The 16335-nt window shown below is 37.3% G+C and overlaps 1 protein-coding gene across 1 annotated transcript; it reads right to left on the reverse strand.

Moving 5' to 3' along the window:
* Window positions 1-1857: 1857 nt before the first annotated feature.
* On the reverse strand, window positions 1858-11111 carry LOC120356481 (UDP-glucose:glycoprotein glucosyltransferase 1-like). The gene is made up of 5 exons (XM_039445416.1): window positions 11001-11111; window positions 8942-9127; window positions 4702-4911; window positions 3162-3381; window positions 1858-1996 (listed from the first exon to the last, which is right to left on the reverse strand). Exons 2-4 carry the CDS (start codon window positions 8953-8955, stop codon window positions 3180-3182), a joined length of 426 nt encoding a protein of 141 aa, XP_039301350.1. The 5' UTR covers window positions 8956-9127; window positions 11001-11111; the 3' UTR covers window positions 1858-1996; window positions 3162-3179.
* Window positions 11112-16335: the final 5224 nt, after the last annotated feature.

Here is a 16335-nt window from a genome sequence, read left to right on the forward strand (position 1 = left end):
TTTAAAAATTGAATGAAATACTCTATCCTCGATTCATAACATTCATAGGCACGAGCTTTGTTCGTCATTTAATTGTTTACTTAAATCTACAAGCGGTTCAAATTACGGTTGAATGTTAAACAATTTTTCAACATTCTGAAAGTTATTATTGATATGAAAGTTTGATGAACCGGGTCAGGACAAGGACTTTAATAGTTTAATACAAACGTTTACAGTAATAACATTCCAAAAACACACTTTTCAAATATATATTCACACCTCTCGGGTTAAAATAGATAGAGACTAACCAACTTCTTACAAGAAAGGCCCATAGAGAATTTACTTACTACAATATTATAAAAAAATTCAGGATTTTCATGTAATGCAAACCGTATTGGGCTACTCTATTCTATGCTGGATTTCTAACACTATAAAGTAGCAAAGCTTATACCTATTGTTACAAGTGGACGTGTAGGGGTAAACAATTTCTTGTGGGATTCAAGTATTGGAAATTTGAAATTCTGGTGCCAAAACTCACTGAAAAATAATCCTATTTTTATTGGTGCATACTTTAGTAAGAGGGTGTTCGAGTAACCTACAAAATTGAAGAGATTGCAAAATTTTACCGGTACATCAAATATTAGAATTCATGTTTTTTTAATAAAAATATACATTTCTTTGTTCTATGTGGGGAAATACATTTACAAGGTCAAAAATTACATGCCTAAGTTAGCAGTGTAATAAAAACACCGATTGTAGTGATTGTAGTGAGGGGTAGGCTTAAATTTAAACTTACCGAATTAAATTTTTGTATGGAAGAACACTGAATGGAAACCAGAAATATGATTTAGTCAATACTATTTCACAAGATATAATTATTATGACATTTATAGATTTTGAATACAACTTGCAATGTATGAGCAAACAATTTGTTGAAATATGATTTAGTCAATACTATTTCACAAGATATAATTATTATGACATTTATAGATTTTGAATACAACTTGCAATGTATGAGCAAACAATTTGTTGAAATGTTACAATAACTATTCGATTTTCAATAGCTTCACCTGGTGATCACACTCCATGGTAAACTGGTCATATAATCTTTTCATGATGATTTCAATATACATATAGTAATAGTAATAGTCTACAGATAAAACGAGTAGACTACACTTGAAACTATCAAGTTTATTGGGAAATAAATTAATTTTCCCAAACTATACAATAATCAATTAGAATATCACAAAACAGCTTGATATAAAAAAGCCAATGATCACAATTTTAAATGAGTGAATGGCAACTGGCGACTAGATTAGTGAGCATGTTAAGCGACTCAAGTCATTAGGTCCGAGAGACTGTAGTATCTGCGACTGGAGTCACGCTAGTGTGATTAGAGCCTAATTAAATAAATGACAATGCAACTATACTCTATACAAAAAAACTTTTGACTTGGGAGGAACATGTGCAGCAGAAAAGGCACACAGAGGTGGGGATACAACGGCGGTGATGTTGCCGTTCTGAACCGGCCAGCATTCTCTAATTTCTAGTGAGTATTCAAGCGCTTATGTTAAACTTACAGAGTTTCCTCTCTGAAGCCATCAGTCGACTGACTAATCGACAAATTGACAACTGCGCTTCTAAATATCACTCTATTCATCACTGTAATTGGCTGATCTCCCTCCATTTCTCTGCGCCGCATATTCCTCCAAGTCAAAAGTTATTTTGTACGGAGTATAATTATCCAATGAATTTAACAAAGTGCATGAAGAATGAATGATTTATCGGAACGGAAGAGAAACGAATTTTCAATTGTAACGAGAAAATGAGATGTGATAATGCTGACCTAGTGATGGAGTTCCAGAGGCCAGGCTGACTGTCATCGTCCTCGCCGAGGAGGTCCATCCCTATCTTGTCTGGCTTCTTGGTGACTCGCAGCTTCAACACGTGCGACCGGAACGAGCTGATCAGCACCTTGATGTCGGTCGAGTTCACCGGCGTATCCGAGCCTTCGTGACTGCAACAAACCGTGACAGTAGTTTCTTTTCAAGTTTTGTGTGGAGTAGATTAATTAGATAAATTCGAAATTCTAGTTGATACCGGTACATTTAATTGGACTTGAAATTGTGTGCAAATAAAATCATGTACTCTACAAAATAACCTCTAGACTGTTCATTTTGAATTAAGTTTGGAAACAGTTTTGGGTGAATGCTCAAATGCCCGTTTACACCTTAACTGTATCTATTCTCTATGAATAAATCAATGAATAAAACATTGTTAAATATAGACGGTGGAAGAGTGGCTGATGATGAATTTGGGGTTGGGAATGTATCTCACACATCTTTCCCTCTCACTCTGCATTCATAAGGCCACTGTAGAGAATGTTCGAAGTGAGGGTACTGGTTGCCGAGAGCAAACTGATGAAACTATTCTCCCCACCCTAAAAGATGCAGTTGTGTCTCATGTGGTGGCAGTCGAAGGTTCATGCAGTAACTCATAAGTATGGGGAAAGTGGTGTTTCTCCGTCCATAACAACACCTTTTGAAGCGCTAACCTAGCCTGAACTAGGCTACCCTAACACGAACTAACCTTTTTATCTATCGAATTAATGTTTTATTTACTTATCTTTCGAATTAATGTTTTATTTACTTAACCACACATTCGAAAACACACAAATCAATCATGAGGATGGTTTTGAGAGTAACAACAAACTCAGCCCAAAACACTGTTCCTTTCCCACATTTTTATAGAAACATTATGAAAAAGTAAGTTATGTTTTTTCTAACATAAGATGCACTAGTTTTTCAATAAATATGTGGATTGTAAAATACGCTTTTAATTCTAGTTCCCAATCATTAACGTTAAGCAACGAATTGAAGAATTTCTGTTTTTGAAACACAGTATGAACTGAATTTGACTACAATATAAAGACGGAATTGCTTTTTCAAATGTTGAAATATTCCTTTCAAACTGACTGCCGCTGTTACTTCGCGCTCTTGGAATGATAATCGAATAACCAAAAAATTATGAAAATAAATAACCGAATAGCCCAAAAACTGAATAATCAAGAAAGAACTAAATAGCCCAGAAACTGAATATCTAAAAACTGAAAACTAATAACTGAATACTATAAAAAAATTAAAAAACCTATAATGAATTTGAGTCAGCGTGTTGATTGTTACCTAGTGATATCGAATATCTCAGCTGAGCGGCCCTGCCTCAACCGTAGCAGCCATGCGCCAGGTTGGCCTTGAGTTGGAAGTACCGAGGTTGGCCAGACTATGGTGTCGACCACCACTGGCTGCGTCTCCGTGCCCAGCGTCATCTGCAGGCCACGTGGTGGATTGCCATTGTTGCCTCGAAGCAGTGCCCCTCCAGCAACAGTGCTCCAGCTCGAATTGACTGCATCACATCATATCAAATTTTATTCACTTCAAGAAACAGTTTACAGAATGATGTAAAATGCATCACATAACCACAAAAATAAACAATGGTAATACAGTATTTCACAAAAAATACAAGTTTATCATATCATGAAACTACAAGAAAAAACACCGGCACATAAGATTCCCTTGTGGTCCACACCAAGTATTCATCATAACAAAAAGTAACAACACAAAAAGTCAATAGACTATAACGTATAATAAACTAAATCATTTTACAAAATGAGTATCAATGCCCCCCAGATGTTCCACTCGAATTGGCTGCTACAACAACTATCCATCTATTGATTCCTTACAAAAAACAATGAAATAAGAGTAACTCTTATCAACTGAGATTTTGATGGAGTGAATTCACTCATAAAGATATCAGTTTCAGTTTATCAAGAATCGACCCGCGTACGCAACTTGAGTACGTGCAGTTTTAGAATTTCAAGTTCCTGTTTCTTCCAGAAAGTCCAGTGGATACAGTATCATTATATTAATTGTAGAATATCAAAAAATCTAAATAGCAGCATATTGCCATTAAAATCAAAAACCTAACCCCTAACCTACAGTAACTATATTACCCTATATTGGGCAATATAGTTACTGTACCCTAACCTACCTTAATTAACTTCTCACCAATCCCTAACTAGGGTGCAACGGTGTAGCTGACAGTGCATCAGCCTGCAACGAAAACTTGACGAACTGAGTAGCTCATCTTCCCATTTTTTAGTAACACAAGGATAATTATTGTGAAATAGGTACTGATGAACTGATGCACTCCCACGATGATTTAATGATATGATTTTGATGATATTTTTTAAATTACTGAGTTATTGTGAAAGTGATGATGTGATAAATACTAAACTAATATGTAACTAGAGATTAATAATAGTGCAACAACGAAAACTAGTACCTAGATTGATAATGGTGCAACAACCGAAAACTAATTCTAAATTGTTATAATAAATCAGTGGATTTGAAATATCTTGTCCTTTTGATATAATGATGATGTTCTTCTTCATTATATTACCACGTTTCAATTATTATTGTTCAAGATGCAAATTATGATTTGATTTTAAATAAATTATTAAATAGCTGAAACGTGTTGCAATAGATATAAAAAGAACTTTATTTCGAAGTAACAGTGTAATTTAAAGTATTTTCTCACTATAACCTATAACCTTCGTGTCCGGTTTCCGAGTAGGAACTTTGGACTATATACGGCGAGGTGGAAACTACCTTTGGGTCCTCCCCATCATGAAGCCATACGACAATTATAAAAATAATAGATTACCTGTGAACAGCACTCTCGACCTCCTCCAAGCGTATGTTGTCAAGGTCGTAGGGACTGACAATGCTCTCTACGAGCCAGTTCTCAGGTACATGCATGTTTTGTGTGAGCAGCGGCGCACCCGGCATGTTCGTAAACTTGGCGTATGGACCGGACGCAAGGTGCCCGTCCGCAGTGAACTGCACCTCCGGTTCTAGCACGTAACGGTAGAAACTGCAAGCAAGCAATCAATGAAAAATACATACAATTTTGTTGGCCTTAGGCAATATTGACATTAGACAAAGTCTAATCTATTATTAAATTTACAATTGCAGATGATACCTATGCATAAAACATCATGTTGAAAAGTTTGTGAATTTTCTATTTTGCATCATTTTCCATATAACACTGTAGCCTGAATATTGAAAATATACAGTGACTATTCCAATGCTTTTCAATTTAACTCCTTATCTGTTCCAATTTCCTAGGACTATTTTTGTCCGATTCATTTTCCTTGATGACACGCTGATCATCCATTATAATGTGTCAAATCATCGTGTGTCATTAAACACTAAAGAAATCAGAAGGGTACTAGTGATTTTGAGTTATCAAAGAAATAAAAAGATACTATCATTCCTATTATTCACTATTCTTTTAAAATAGGAGACAAGTATTTCTAATCATTCATTTTGACACTTGAAAATGGCATGAGTGCTTTAAACTAGTTGTGTTTATATAAAAAAGTTTAAAAGGGTAATAGTAGTGTTTATATAATTAGATATTTCTAAATACACGAACCAACCTCTTGAGCGGCATGTCGCTGTTCTTCTTATTTTTATTGTTTAATTAGTCACTTTGATATAGTTAACGATAGATAATTTAAAATCTTGTGTGACGGACTCTCGAGTTTTGTCCCGGACCAACAGAGTTTGATTGACTAGAACTCTGAAAAGTCATAAGTACCTACAAATTCGCATGTTTAATTCACTACCAGTAAATGATAAGCAGTACCATTGAAAACGTTTTTATTGCTGTTGATGAATGGCTCAAGTCTGAAGTTTCTATTCTGTTAATGAGTACCTGGAATATTTCAATGTGTATGTGTAAATGTGATCGTTTGTATTGTCACAAAGTGAATTTTTGTGACGGATGGAGAGCCGTCGTCTAGTGTAAAATTAGCGAATTTATTCTGTTTTAGAATTAGAATAGGTCGACGACTTCCAGATATATCTTGTTGGACTTGTAGTAGTGTATGCACATTATCACCATCGTCGCCAATCCCTATGAATCAGCAGCAGCCGTATCATCAAAACGATAAGCGGCTACCGAGTCGGGTTGGTATCGCTCTTCATGAAATTTCTGGAATAGAAATATTGTTACCGGCCTGATTTAGTGAGTAATTAGTATCATTGTCATCATTAGCTGCACCCTTAACATCAGGAGCAGCTGAGTCAAACCCTGTCACATGACCAGTGCGTGATCGTCTTTTCAGACTCTCATTGGTCGGGAAGCTCTTTTCCCCCGGCCTCCTAATTTTCAGCGACCCCGTACTGCTTCAAGAAGACCTGGAGAGAGGCAGTTGTTCGGTGAACGGGTTCGTGTACGGCTGCGTTCCGGCGGCGCTCCCAATAGTGGTGTACTAGAGGGTTAATATTCTATTCTGTATTTTAGTGAATGGAATATTGTATGTCGAATTGCCGACTGTATTTGAAGGTGGATTCTCCTGGGGATTTTCTTTCTTGTCGGTTATTTTCCTAAATTCGTATCACTGGGGGTGAACGAGTTATCCTTGGTTTTGAAACCTGTAGGGATCTCAAGTTTGTGCTACAAATAGTTGAGTGGGAATTTAGCTAGGCTCTTATAGCGGGTTATTTTTGAGTACTTAATTTATAAGTCTCGACTCTGTCGCTTCACGACGTTTTTAATTAACTTATAATACAGGAAGTGGGAATCGGTTCGCTATTCTCCGTATCAGTATCCACGTCGATTCAGGTAATTGTATGTCAGGACTGGTAGTCTGTATATTTTTCCTTCTCTGTAGTAAGGTGGCCTTTAGTTTAAAGAGTAATTTTTCTCCATTGAATTTTTATTCTTGTAGGGAAATCCCTGTCCTTTTTAAGAATAGTTTTTCTCAATTATTTTATTCTTGTGGGAAATCCCTGTTCCTTTTGAGAATAGTTTTCTCGATTAATTTTTGTCCCTGCAGAGAAATTATTATCATTTATAGTAAGTTTTCCTTACTTGGTTTTCATACTATAGAGTGGCCCAGTATTTTAACTTTTCTTAGAGAACTCAGGTGCACGTCCTTGTCGAAGTCACAGACTGCGACGCTTCCTGCTCTCAGTGCAGCTTGAGAACGTCCTTGTCGAAGTCACAGACTGCGACGCTTCCTGCTCTCAGGTCCAGCTTGAGAACGTCCTTGTTGAAGTCACAGACTGCAACGCTTCCTGCTCTCAGGTACAACTTGAGAACGTCCTTGTCGAAGTTCCCAGACTGCGACGCTTCCTGCTCTCAGGTGCAGCTTGAGAACGACCTTGTCGAAGTCCCAGACTGCGACGCTTCCTGCTCTCAGGTGCAGCTTGAGAACGTCCTTGTCGAAGTCACAGACTGCGACGCTTCCTGCCCTCAGGTGCAGCTGAGAACGTCCTTGTCGAAGTCACAGACTGCGACGCTTCCTGCTCTCAGGTGCAGCTTGAGACGTCCTTGTCGAAGTCACAGACTGCGAGGCTTCCTGCTCTCAGGTGCAGCTTGAGAACGTCCTTGTCGAAGTCACAGACTGCGACGCTTCCTGCTCTCAGGTGCAGCTTGAGAACGTCCTTGTCGAAGTCACAGACTGCGACGCTTCCTGCTCTCAGGTGCAGCTTGAGAACGTCCTTGTCGAAGTCACAGACTGCGACGCTTCCTGCCCTCAGGTGCAGCTTGAGAACGTCCTTGTCGAAGTCACAGACTGCGACGCTTCCTGCTCTCAGTTCCAGACTAGAGATCGTCCCCGTCGCGGTCCTCAGACCAGCGAGAGGTGTAGAAACCTTGTATAGAGCAGGATCTCAGTCACAGATTAGAGATCGATCCAGTCGCGGTCCTCAGACCAGCGAGAAGCTTAGGAGAACCTTGTAAACCCTTCCCTATCCTCTCATAATAGTCGACATACTGACTATTATTTAAAAGCGTTTCGGACGATTGAGAGTGATTCCCATACCCTTAAGGGCAGTCACAGATTGGCCCTTAATAACCGGCGCGCAGTCATCAGATCAGCGCGGGAATCCTGTTTAGCAGTTTCAGAATTGCTGAAAATCCTTTCGCAGCTGCAGGCTCGCGATTCAGAAATCCCACACCTCAAACCTTATTCTCTAAATTTCAATTACCACAAATGAACTTGATATACTGTATTTAGCTAGCAGGTCCAGCTGCTGAGAGCTAGAGCGCAATTCTCAGATTGCGGATTATTGAGCAGATATTTATTTGCTGTAGAGAATAATAATCTTATTATTGATTCTCTGTTCCTATACCGTATACCTGATACCCTGCACCCTATTCTCTATAGCTTACACCCTATACCGTGCCCTTTAACTACATCTTAAATACTACTAATAACTCCATAGTTCCGTCATACCTTTACCCCATAGCTCTCACCTTAACCCCCATAGAAAAACCACATCCCGGGCTTGCAGGTACAGCTTGCTCGCCGTCAATTCGCAGTTGGTCCAGATTGCGTACTACCTTTATAAATAGAATATTGGTAGGGATCTGATAGTCAGATCCGTCTCCTTGGATAGGGTTATCTTGATCTCCCTTAACACCCACCCTGTATTCAAAGGCCGAGGGCCGAATCGGCCAGCACGGCACGGGCAAACACTCTTCCCCTGAAAGTAAAAATCTCGCGAAAGAAGAAGAGGTAAAGAATCAGGATAGAGGGAGAAGTGTAGGTCCGGTATCTCCACCTGTCAGTACGGCTACTGACCCCGACCCATGTCCGACTGTAGCTAGTCGCGTCGTAGCAATACTTCGCAATTATTAGGAAACCTAGAGGGTGGAATAGGTCATTCTAATAGTATAGTCTACCTTGTGATATGTCTTATCTATTATTGAAGAAGCCTATTGCTTACATTTTGTAATGTTGTTTATGGCCGATAAAATTCTGATTCTTGACTCTCATTTTATCATTGTTTCTCTGTTGTATTAAGTATTAATAAATAATAGAAAAAACCAACCTCCAATACATAAATATACGGAAATATATGTAAATAGATGGAAAAGACGAACGAACCTCTTGAGCGGCATATCGCTGTTTTTCTCGAGGCAGTTGAGGAAGATGCGAATGTGGCAGTTGACAACATGCCTCAATACAGTCAGGATGGGGCGCCATTTTCTGAGCACCACGTGACACCGGATCCACTATCACTGTGATGTCGAAGGCCGGTTGCTCTGCCACCGCCGCGGCAGATGGATTACACTGCAATCAAACACACCAGTTGGAATTTTGCTCTAATGACGCCGAAAATGTATTATGCATTACTAAAATATAAAAGCAGATGAATTACACTGTAATCGAGCACCAAATCTCAAGATTTTGATAAAATAGGAATTGATATTGTTAATTTCTCTATAGTTGAACATAGTTTTATTTTTGTAACATCCACATTTATTAGATTTGTAGACTGGACAGCAGTTCGTGTGATTTTTTATAAGTTTTTTTTTAAATTATTGCCATTAATTCAAGTACAGCTAAATAATATATTATGTTGCCTACAACTGAAGATTTTGGTTTCGACACGAAACTGCGATTCTGTGTAAAAATGTAATAGATTTGGATGTGACAGAAAAAAACTGTTTTTTTTTTTAACAATGTTGAGATTTTGCATTTTCAAATGACTCTAATGAGTCCGAACATCGTATGCATTAATAAATTATATTTACACATGAAACATAAACATTCATTTCATTTCAACTGTAACGGAACTCATCTTGTTATGTATGGTAAATATAACAGTAATTTGTAACTCAATATTAGGCAAGACAATACTCAATACGGAATTAAACGAGACTATAACTCGAAGAGACATAAGTCTTAATGAAGTTCAAAACCTCACATTTCAAAGAGACATTACTTTACTTCTTAAGCATCAATGGGTAAACTTGAAATATGAATGAGTCAACTTACTTTCATATCTATCTGTGTTTGAAAGTGTTGACGAAACATACATTTTTTTGGCTAGTTTTCAATCAAAATCGGGAATGGAATGGTAGAGCTGTAAGCCTGTTTTTTTCATTCCCTAACATCTTATGATTATGTGTTTTAATCATTGTTGAATGAATATAAACAAAATGACTTATGTTTCCTCTCTAAAATTACTTCTGCTTCGTCTCCAATTATACAGTACTGGAAATATTGAGGAATCAGTCACATTTTGAGCTTTACGGTGATGTCACACCAAGCCGGACACGAATAGAAAAAAAAACCACACCGATCGAGTGAGAAGGCTTTGAAGCAGCATTGAATTAGGTACGACTATGTCACACTAGACGCATCCACACTTGCGCAGTATACTTTTTGTTCAATTGTGTCGTGTCTTGCCAAGTGTGACATCACGCCATGTGGATAGTTCTATATTTACATAGCCGTCAGGCTCGCTTCGCTCGCCAATCCGTCTAGCCAGGGGCTCCGCCCCCTGGACCCCCAACTGGATCGTCCAAGAATGAGATCAGCAGCAGATTTTTCATTTGAGCATTTTATATGTTAGGAAGATCCAGTCGGGTCCACTAAACGTTGGCTAAACGGTCATGGCAAGCGAAGCGAACCTGACGGCTAGTATATAATATTCCCAGGATAGCTCTGATTGAAGTAGCTGTGCTCAATCAATTTTTCCGCGATAAATGCATTTCAACTTGATGCCAACCTAACAAAGTCAACTCAACTTAATGCCAACCTGACAAAATTATTAATTTAGTTACCAGTTAACAAACTGTTTTGAAGAGGTACTCTTCTCTAGATCATAGTTCTATATTAACATATGGTATGGCTTTTTTCAATTATAATTAAGAGAATAAGAAGAATATACATGCTAAAAGACGAACTTTAAACCCTTAAAAACCACCCAGAGTTAAATATTGCCAAAAGATTTCTTAGTGCGGCTCTAAAGGGCCAACTGAACATACCTACCAAATTTGAACGTTTTTGGTCCGGTAGATTTTTAGTTTCTGCGAGTGAGTGAGTCAGTCAGTCAGTCAATCAGTCAGTCAGTCAGTGAGTGAGTGCCATTTCGCTTTTATATAATTATATAGATTGTGATAATAATAATGGTGATGAAAACCATCAAGTATCTAACCTGTGCTTTTCGCCGGCAGCCTTCACCTGGAAGCGACTCTTAGTTTGCGGTCTGGCCACCAGGAGCGACACTGTCTTCATCAGCACATCACTCGACACATGCCTCCTCCCCACTCCACACCTAGTCACAGCAAAACAATTCACATAGCCTATCAAATTCATATGAACGCGAAATAAATCAACAAGAATATCGCTTACTCTAACCTATAACCTATAGTTCTCGGCTAATGAGTAAAATATTGGGATGCTGCAATGAAAAATGAGATAAAAACATATTCATTTATCCAATCATTCAGAATAGAAAAGTACATAACATAACATCATAACATCATAACATCTAGAAAAGTACCACAGTCTGAAGTCAAAACATGAGGAGCTTATTCCAAGTGATTTGGGTTGGATTTGTAGCCTCTTGTGGAGAAAATAACCTGTACTTGAGCTATTTTCCTCCAAATAACTGGCTCAGAAAGTTCCTATAGAGATTTATCAATGAAACATCGAATCTAATGAATTTATAGGTTATGTGCTCTAGCCGCACGTCTCGAGTCGTCGTGAAGGAATTGCGCCTTTAGTTTCTTTTCTGGTCACTTCAATTTAAACTAGACAAAACACTGCTGCCTCAATCACTGTTGTTACCTCCTGTTCTATTTGAGCTCGATGACTGCTCCTATTGGGCTCTTTAATATTACTATATCGAATATCTCTATGTCGAAATATGAAAATATTTTCTCGAGTATTTTTGAGTCGATATTGGAAAACATCGATCGATGATCGCCTCCTCACCTTCATTGAGCGTCTTGTGTATCTTCTCGACGTGCGCAGATAGACTGAACCGCTCCAAGAGGCCGTAGTCGTCGACAGTGAACTCCTCATCGTCGGCCAGTGGGCCGAGCAGTCGGCCATTGTGATGATGCCAACTGCCCTCCCTCCAGCCAGGCCACCTGCTTCGCGAACGAACGGTGCTCCTCCTTTGCGGTCCACTGACGGCCAGTCCACGTTCCTGCACCGAATTCAAGTACAATGTAAGTGATGATATACAGTAGGCATAGATGAATAAGTAAATTGCAGGCATACTATTAGTAAAATGTGAACTTGTTCAATAAGGCTAGTGTAAGGCCCATTACACAGTCATCTGTCGCAGTATGCTTCTATTCAGTTGTATAAATCAAAATCAAATCAAAATCAAATTTATTTATTACCAATTCACTAGAAATTCACAAAATAACACTTATCAACTAATATACATTGGTGTGGCTGGAAAAAGAAGCCTTGAGCTCCAGCCACGATTTCGAAAATATTCTTTAATTATTTGTACATTTGCCGTGATAATATTCTAAAATACAAACTAAAAGATAGTAAACCAAAAACCAAAAATATGTATAAATAAAAACAAAAATCAATTCTTGAATCAAAAATCACAAGCCCAATATAGAATAGGTAGGCTAATATAGAAATTATAGCCTAATAATAATAATATAAAAAAAATTCTTTTTCAGGTAATCAAAAAAAAACCAAGTTTAAATTGAGCGTGTTAAAAACAAGTTATAATTATAGTAATATTTAGTTTTCGATTTTAAAAAAGTAATTCTCTTTTACCCAGGATCTATTTTATTTAATTTATTACTTGTAATTTTATCCCTAATGAAATCGTCTGGTATTCTATTTATTAGCTTATCGCTCTGGAACTTGAATTGATGATTGCTGGTTGTCAATGCAGTGAAATTTATACTGTAAGCACTTACACTTGCTGGTCTTAAATTGTAAGTGACATTGCGTTGAGTAAATAGATGTGTATTTTTATTTATGAATATAATTAAGTTTGTTATGTACGTTTGTATGTACTGGTATCAAGGTCTGATACCAGATTGCGACTACATTATGATACGTTAGTGCAAGACAGACTTGTCCCAACTTTGTCGTCTATGTAAAAGTACACTGACTACTTTCCAGATTGATTTTTATATTCTTGCTACTCGATACGAGCTCCAAGGTAGTAAATGCAGTCTATTGTATTGGAGGGTTAAGTGTAAGAGAGGGCTGACTGCGCCCTAACTTCGCCAGTCATTCTAACAGAAAGGCAGTCATTCTATTCTATTCTTACATAGTTTTACAGTGATGCCAATCAATGTACAATAAACTATTTTACTATTTGTAATACTTAATGAGTTATTCTATTCTATGATGCTACATATTGGATTGGTGTTAAACCGTAATATGTAGTATCTTAAGTAGGAGAGAACCTGTTAAAAATCATACTCATAAATAATTATTAGTTTTGAGTTCTTTCTAAAGTGGGATTCACTATTGAGTATAAAATCATTGGAAATGATACGAAGCATTGTTGCCACTTTTCGTTTCCATCGCCTTCTAATGATGTACTTAGGTGTGATTCCCGGTTAGAAGTTATCCCGGAGAATCTGACAGAATATTAATTATTGATTATAATTGTTAATAATATTATCAATTCTATCTCAACTATAATAATTTTACTTGCAAAGAAATATTTCTTTTCATGATTTAATAATACATTTACATGGTTGAGTAATAATATTTTGGTAGTTCATCATATTTCTATATAGACTACAAACAATTAAATTGGAATGACATTATAATTTATACAAGTGAAAACATAACCCTATCTTTTTTGGAAACTTTTTAGATGAAAATTCAGGAGAGGGACACTTTTGAACTTAGCTTGTTGCCTTCTTGCAAAAATAATTGCATAAGATTTTGTGCGTGTATCAAAACAAAGTGAATTAATGACACATTGTGAGACTGACCGTCAAATCATAATCGCTGTGATCCCTCTTGCCAGCCGCGATGTCGTCATAGTCGGCCAACATTCGCTTGATCTTGACAGCGGCCTGGTCGGCAGTGAGCGTCTCGTACGCCGCCACGACAAGTCTGTCCAGTTTCGTGTCCGACGATGAAGGATTCGCTATGAAGCCCACTCTGATCCGTCCGCTGCTTCTCTAAAAATTGCAAAATAATTCAACTAGACTGATAGTAATACATTAAGGGCCCATATGCGTCACCTAACCTTTATTAAAATTTAATCGCTTTTATTATAATGTGTTACCCGGGCCTGGGTTTAAATGAACTGTTGATCAATCACCGTTTAAACGTTGATTGCGCATATGGGTCTCAATGAGTCACTGATAGCATAGAGAAAATATGCAGTTACATTATGAAGAAACCCATGAAAAGATATCAAACATTATTGGTCTATGATGAGGTGATAAAGTGATTACACAAATATTGTCAATCCACAAAAATAAGTTTATTTAAAACCAGACTCGAGTTTCAAACGCCATACTTGGCATCATCTTCAGTGGAATTGAGGATTTGAAAAATACAAAATTGGAAGTGAACATATGGCAGAAGTGGTAACATTCAGTTATCGCTGAAGATGATGCTAAGTATGGCGTTGAAACTAGAGTCTGGTTTTAAATAAACTTATTTTTGGGATTTGACAATATTTGTGTAATCACTTTTTCACCTAATCATGGAGAAGTTACACAACATTTCTGATAAATTATCATTAGTCTATGCTGATATCCTAAAACACTGTACACACAGTTTAAAATTCAAAATCGTTAAAGTAATTACGAATGGTAAAAACAGTAATATATTAATTTTTGTGGTATTGACACTATAAAAGAGTGGTATTGTTTACATCAATGTCTTTTTATCACAGAGGAATAACACAATATCTCTCCCATACATAACATATTTATAATTACAAATGGTGAAATAATATCATGAATTACAATAGGATTGAGAATGAATAGCATATTTTTCGAATAGATTATTATATATAATATATATATATTCAAAAATTACTAAAGCACTTATCAAGGAAATAAATGTATGGGTTAAGCAGAATATATATTTTACAATGCCTAAATGTTAAGAAATCTATTCATGATTCTTTTGAGTTTTGAATCAAAATTCGGGAATGGAATGGTAAGAGCTGTAAGCCTGTTTTTTTCATTCCCTAACATCTTATGATTATGTGTTTTATCATTGTTGAATGAATTATAAACAAATGACTTAGTTTCCTCTCTAAAATTACTTCTGCTTCGTCTCCAATTATACAGTACTGGAAATATTGAGGAATCAGTCACATTTTGAGCTTTACGCGTGATGTCACACCAAGCCGGACACGAATAGAAAAAAAAAAACCACACCGATCGAGTGAGAAGGCTTTGAAGCAGCATTGAATTAGGTACGACTATGTCACACTAGACGCATCCACACTTGCGCAGTATACTTTTTGTTCAATTGTGTCGTGTCTTGCCAAGTGTGACATCACGCCATGTGGATAGTTCTATATTTACATAGCCGTCAGGCTCGCTTCGCTCGCCAATCCGTCTAGCCAGGGGCTCCGCCCCCTGGACCCCCAACTGGATCGTCCAAGAATGAGATCAGCAGATTTTTCATTTGAGCATTTATATGTTAGGAAGATCCAGTCGGGGGCAGACTAAACGTCGGCTAAACGGTCATGGCAAGCGAAGCGAACCTGACGGCTAGTAATATAATATTCCCAGGAAAGTCTGATTGAAGTAGCTGTGCTCAATCAATTTTTCCGCGATAAATGCATTTCAACTTGATGCCAACCTAACAAAGTCAACTCAACTTAATGCCAACTGACAAAATTATTAATTTAGTACCAGTTAACAAACTGTTTTGAAGAGGTACTTCCTCTAGATCATAGTTCTATATTAACATATGGTATGGCTTTTTTCAATTATAATTAAGAGAATAAGAAGAATATACATGCTAAAAGACGAACTTTAAACCCTTAAAAACCACCCTTAGAGTAAAATATTGCCAAAAGATTTCTTAGTGCGGCTCTAAAGGGCCAACTGAACATACCTACCAAATTTTGAACGTTTTGGTCCGGTAGATTTTAGTTTGCGAGTGAGTGAGTCAGTCAGTCAGTCAATCAGTCAGTCAGTCAGTGAGTGAGTGCCATTTCGCTTTTATATAATATATAGATGTGATAATAATAATGGTGATGAAAACCATCAAGTATCTAACCTGTGCTTTTCGCGGCAGCCTTCACCTGGAAGCGACTCTTAGTTTGCGGTCTGGCCACCAGGAGCGACACTGTCTTCATCAGCACATCACTCGACACATGTCCTCTCCAGCCACACCTAGTCACAGCAAAACAATTCACATAGCCTATCAAATTCATATGAACGCGAAATAAATCAACAAGAATATCGCTTACTCTAACCTATAACCTATAGTTCTCGGCTAATGAGTAAAATTAGGGGATGCTGCAATGAAAAATGAGATAAAAACATATTCATTTATCCAATCATTCAGAA

The sequence above is a fragment of the Nilaparvata lugens genome, unplaced genomic scaffold (genome assembly GCF_014356525.2).
Source record: "Nilaparvata lugens isolate BPH unplaced genomic scaffold, ASM1435652v1 scaffold6871, whole genome shotgun sequence".
In the NCBI taxonomy this organism is placed as follows: Eukaryota; Metazoa; Arthropoda; class Insecta; order Hemiptera; family Delphacidae; genus Nilaparvata; species Nilaparvata lugens.

Excerpts from the sequence above, each read along its gene's own strand:
- LOC120356481 (XM_039445416.1), bottom strand. Across the intron at positions 3,382-4,701 it reads GTCGAGAGTGCTGTTCACAG|TCAATTCGAGCTGGAGCACT; the intron begins GTAATCTATTAT and ends GATGTGATGCAG.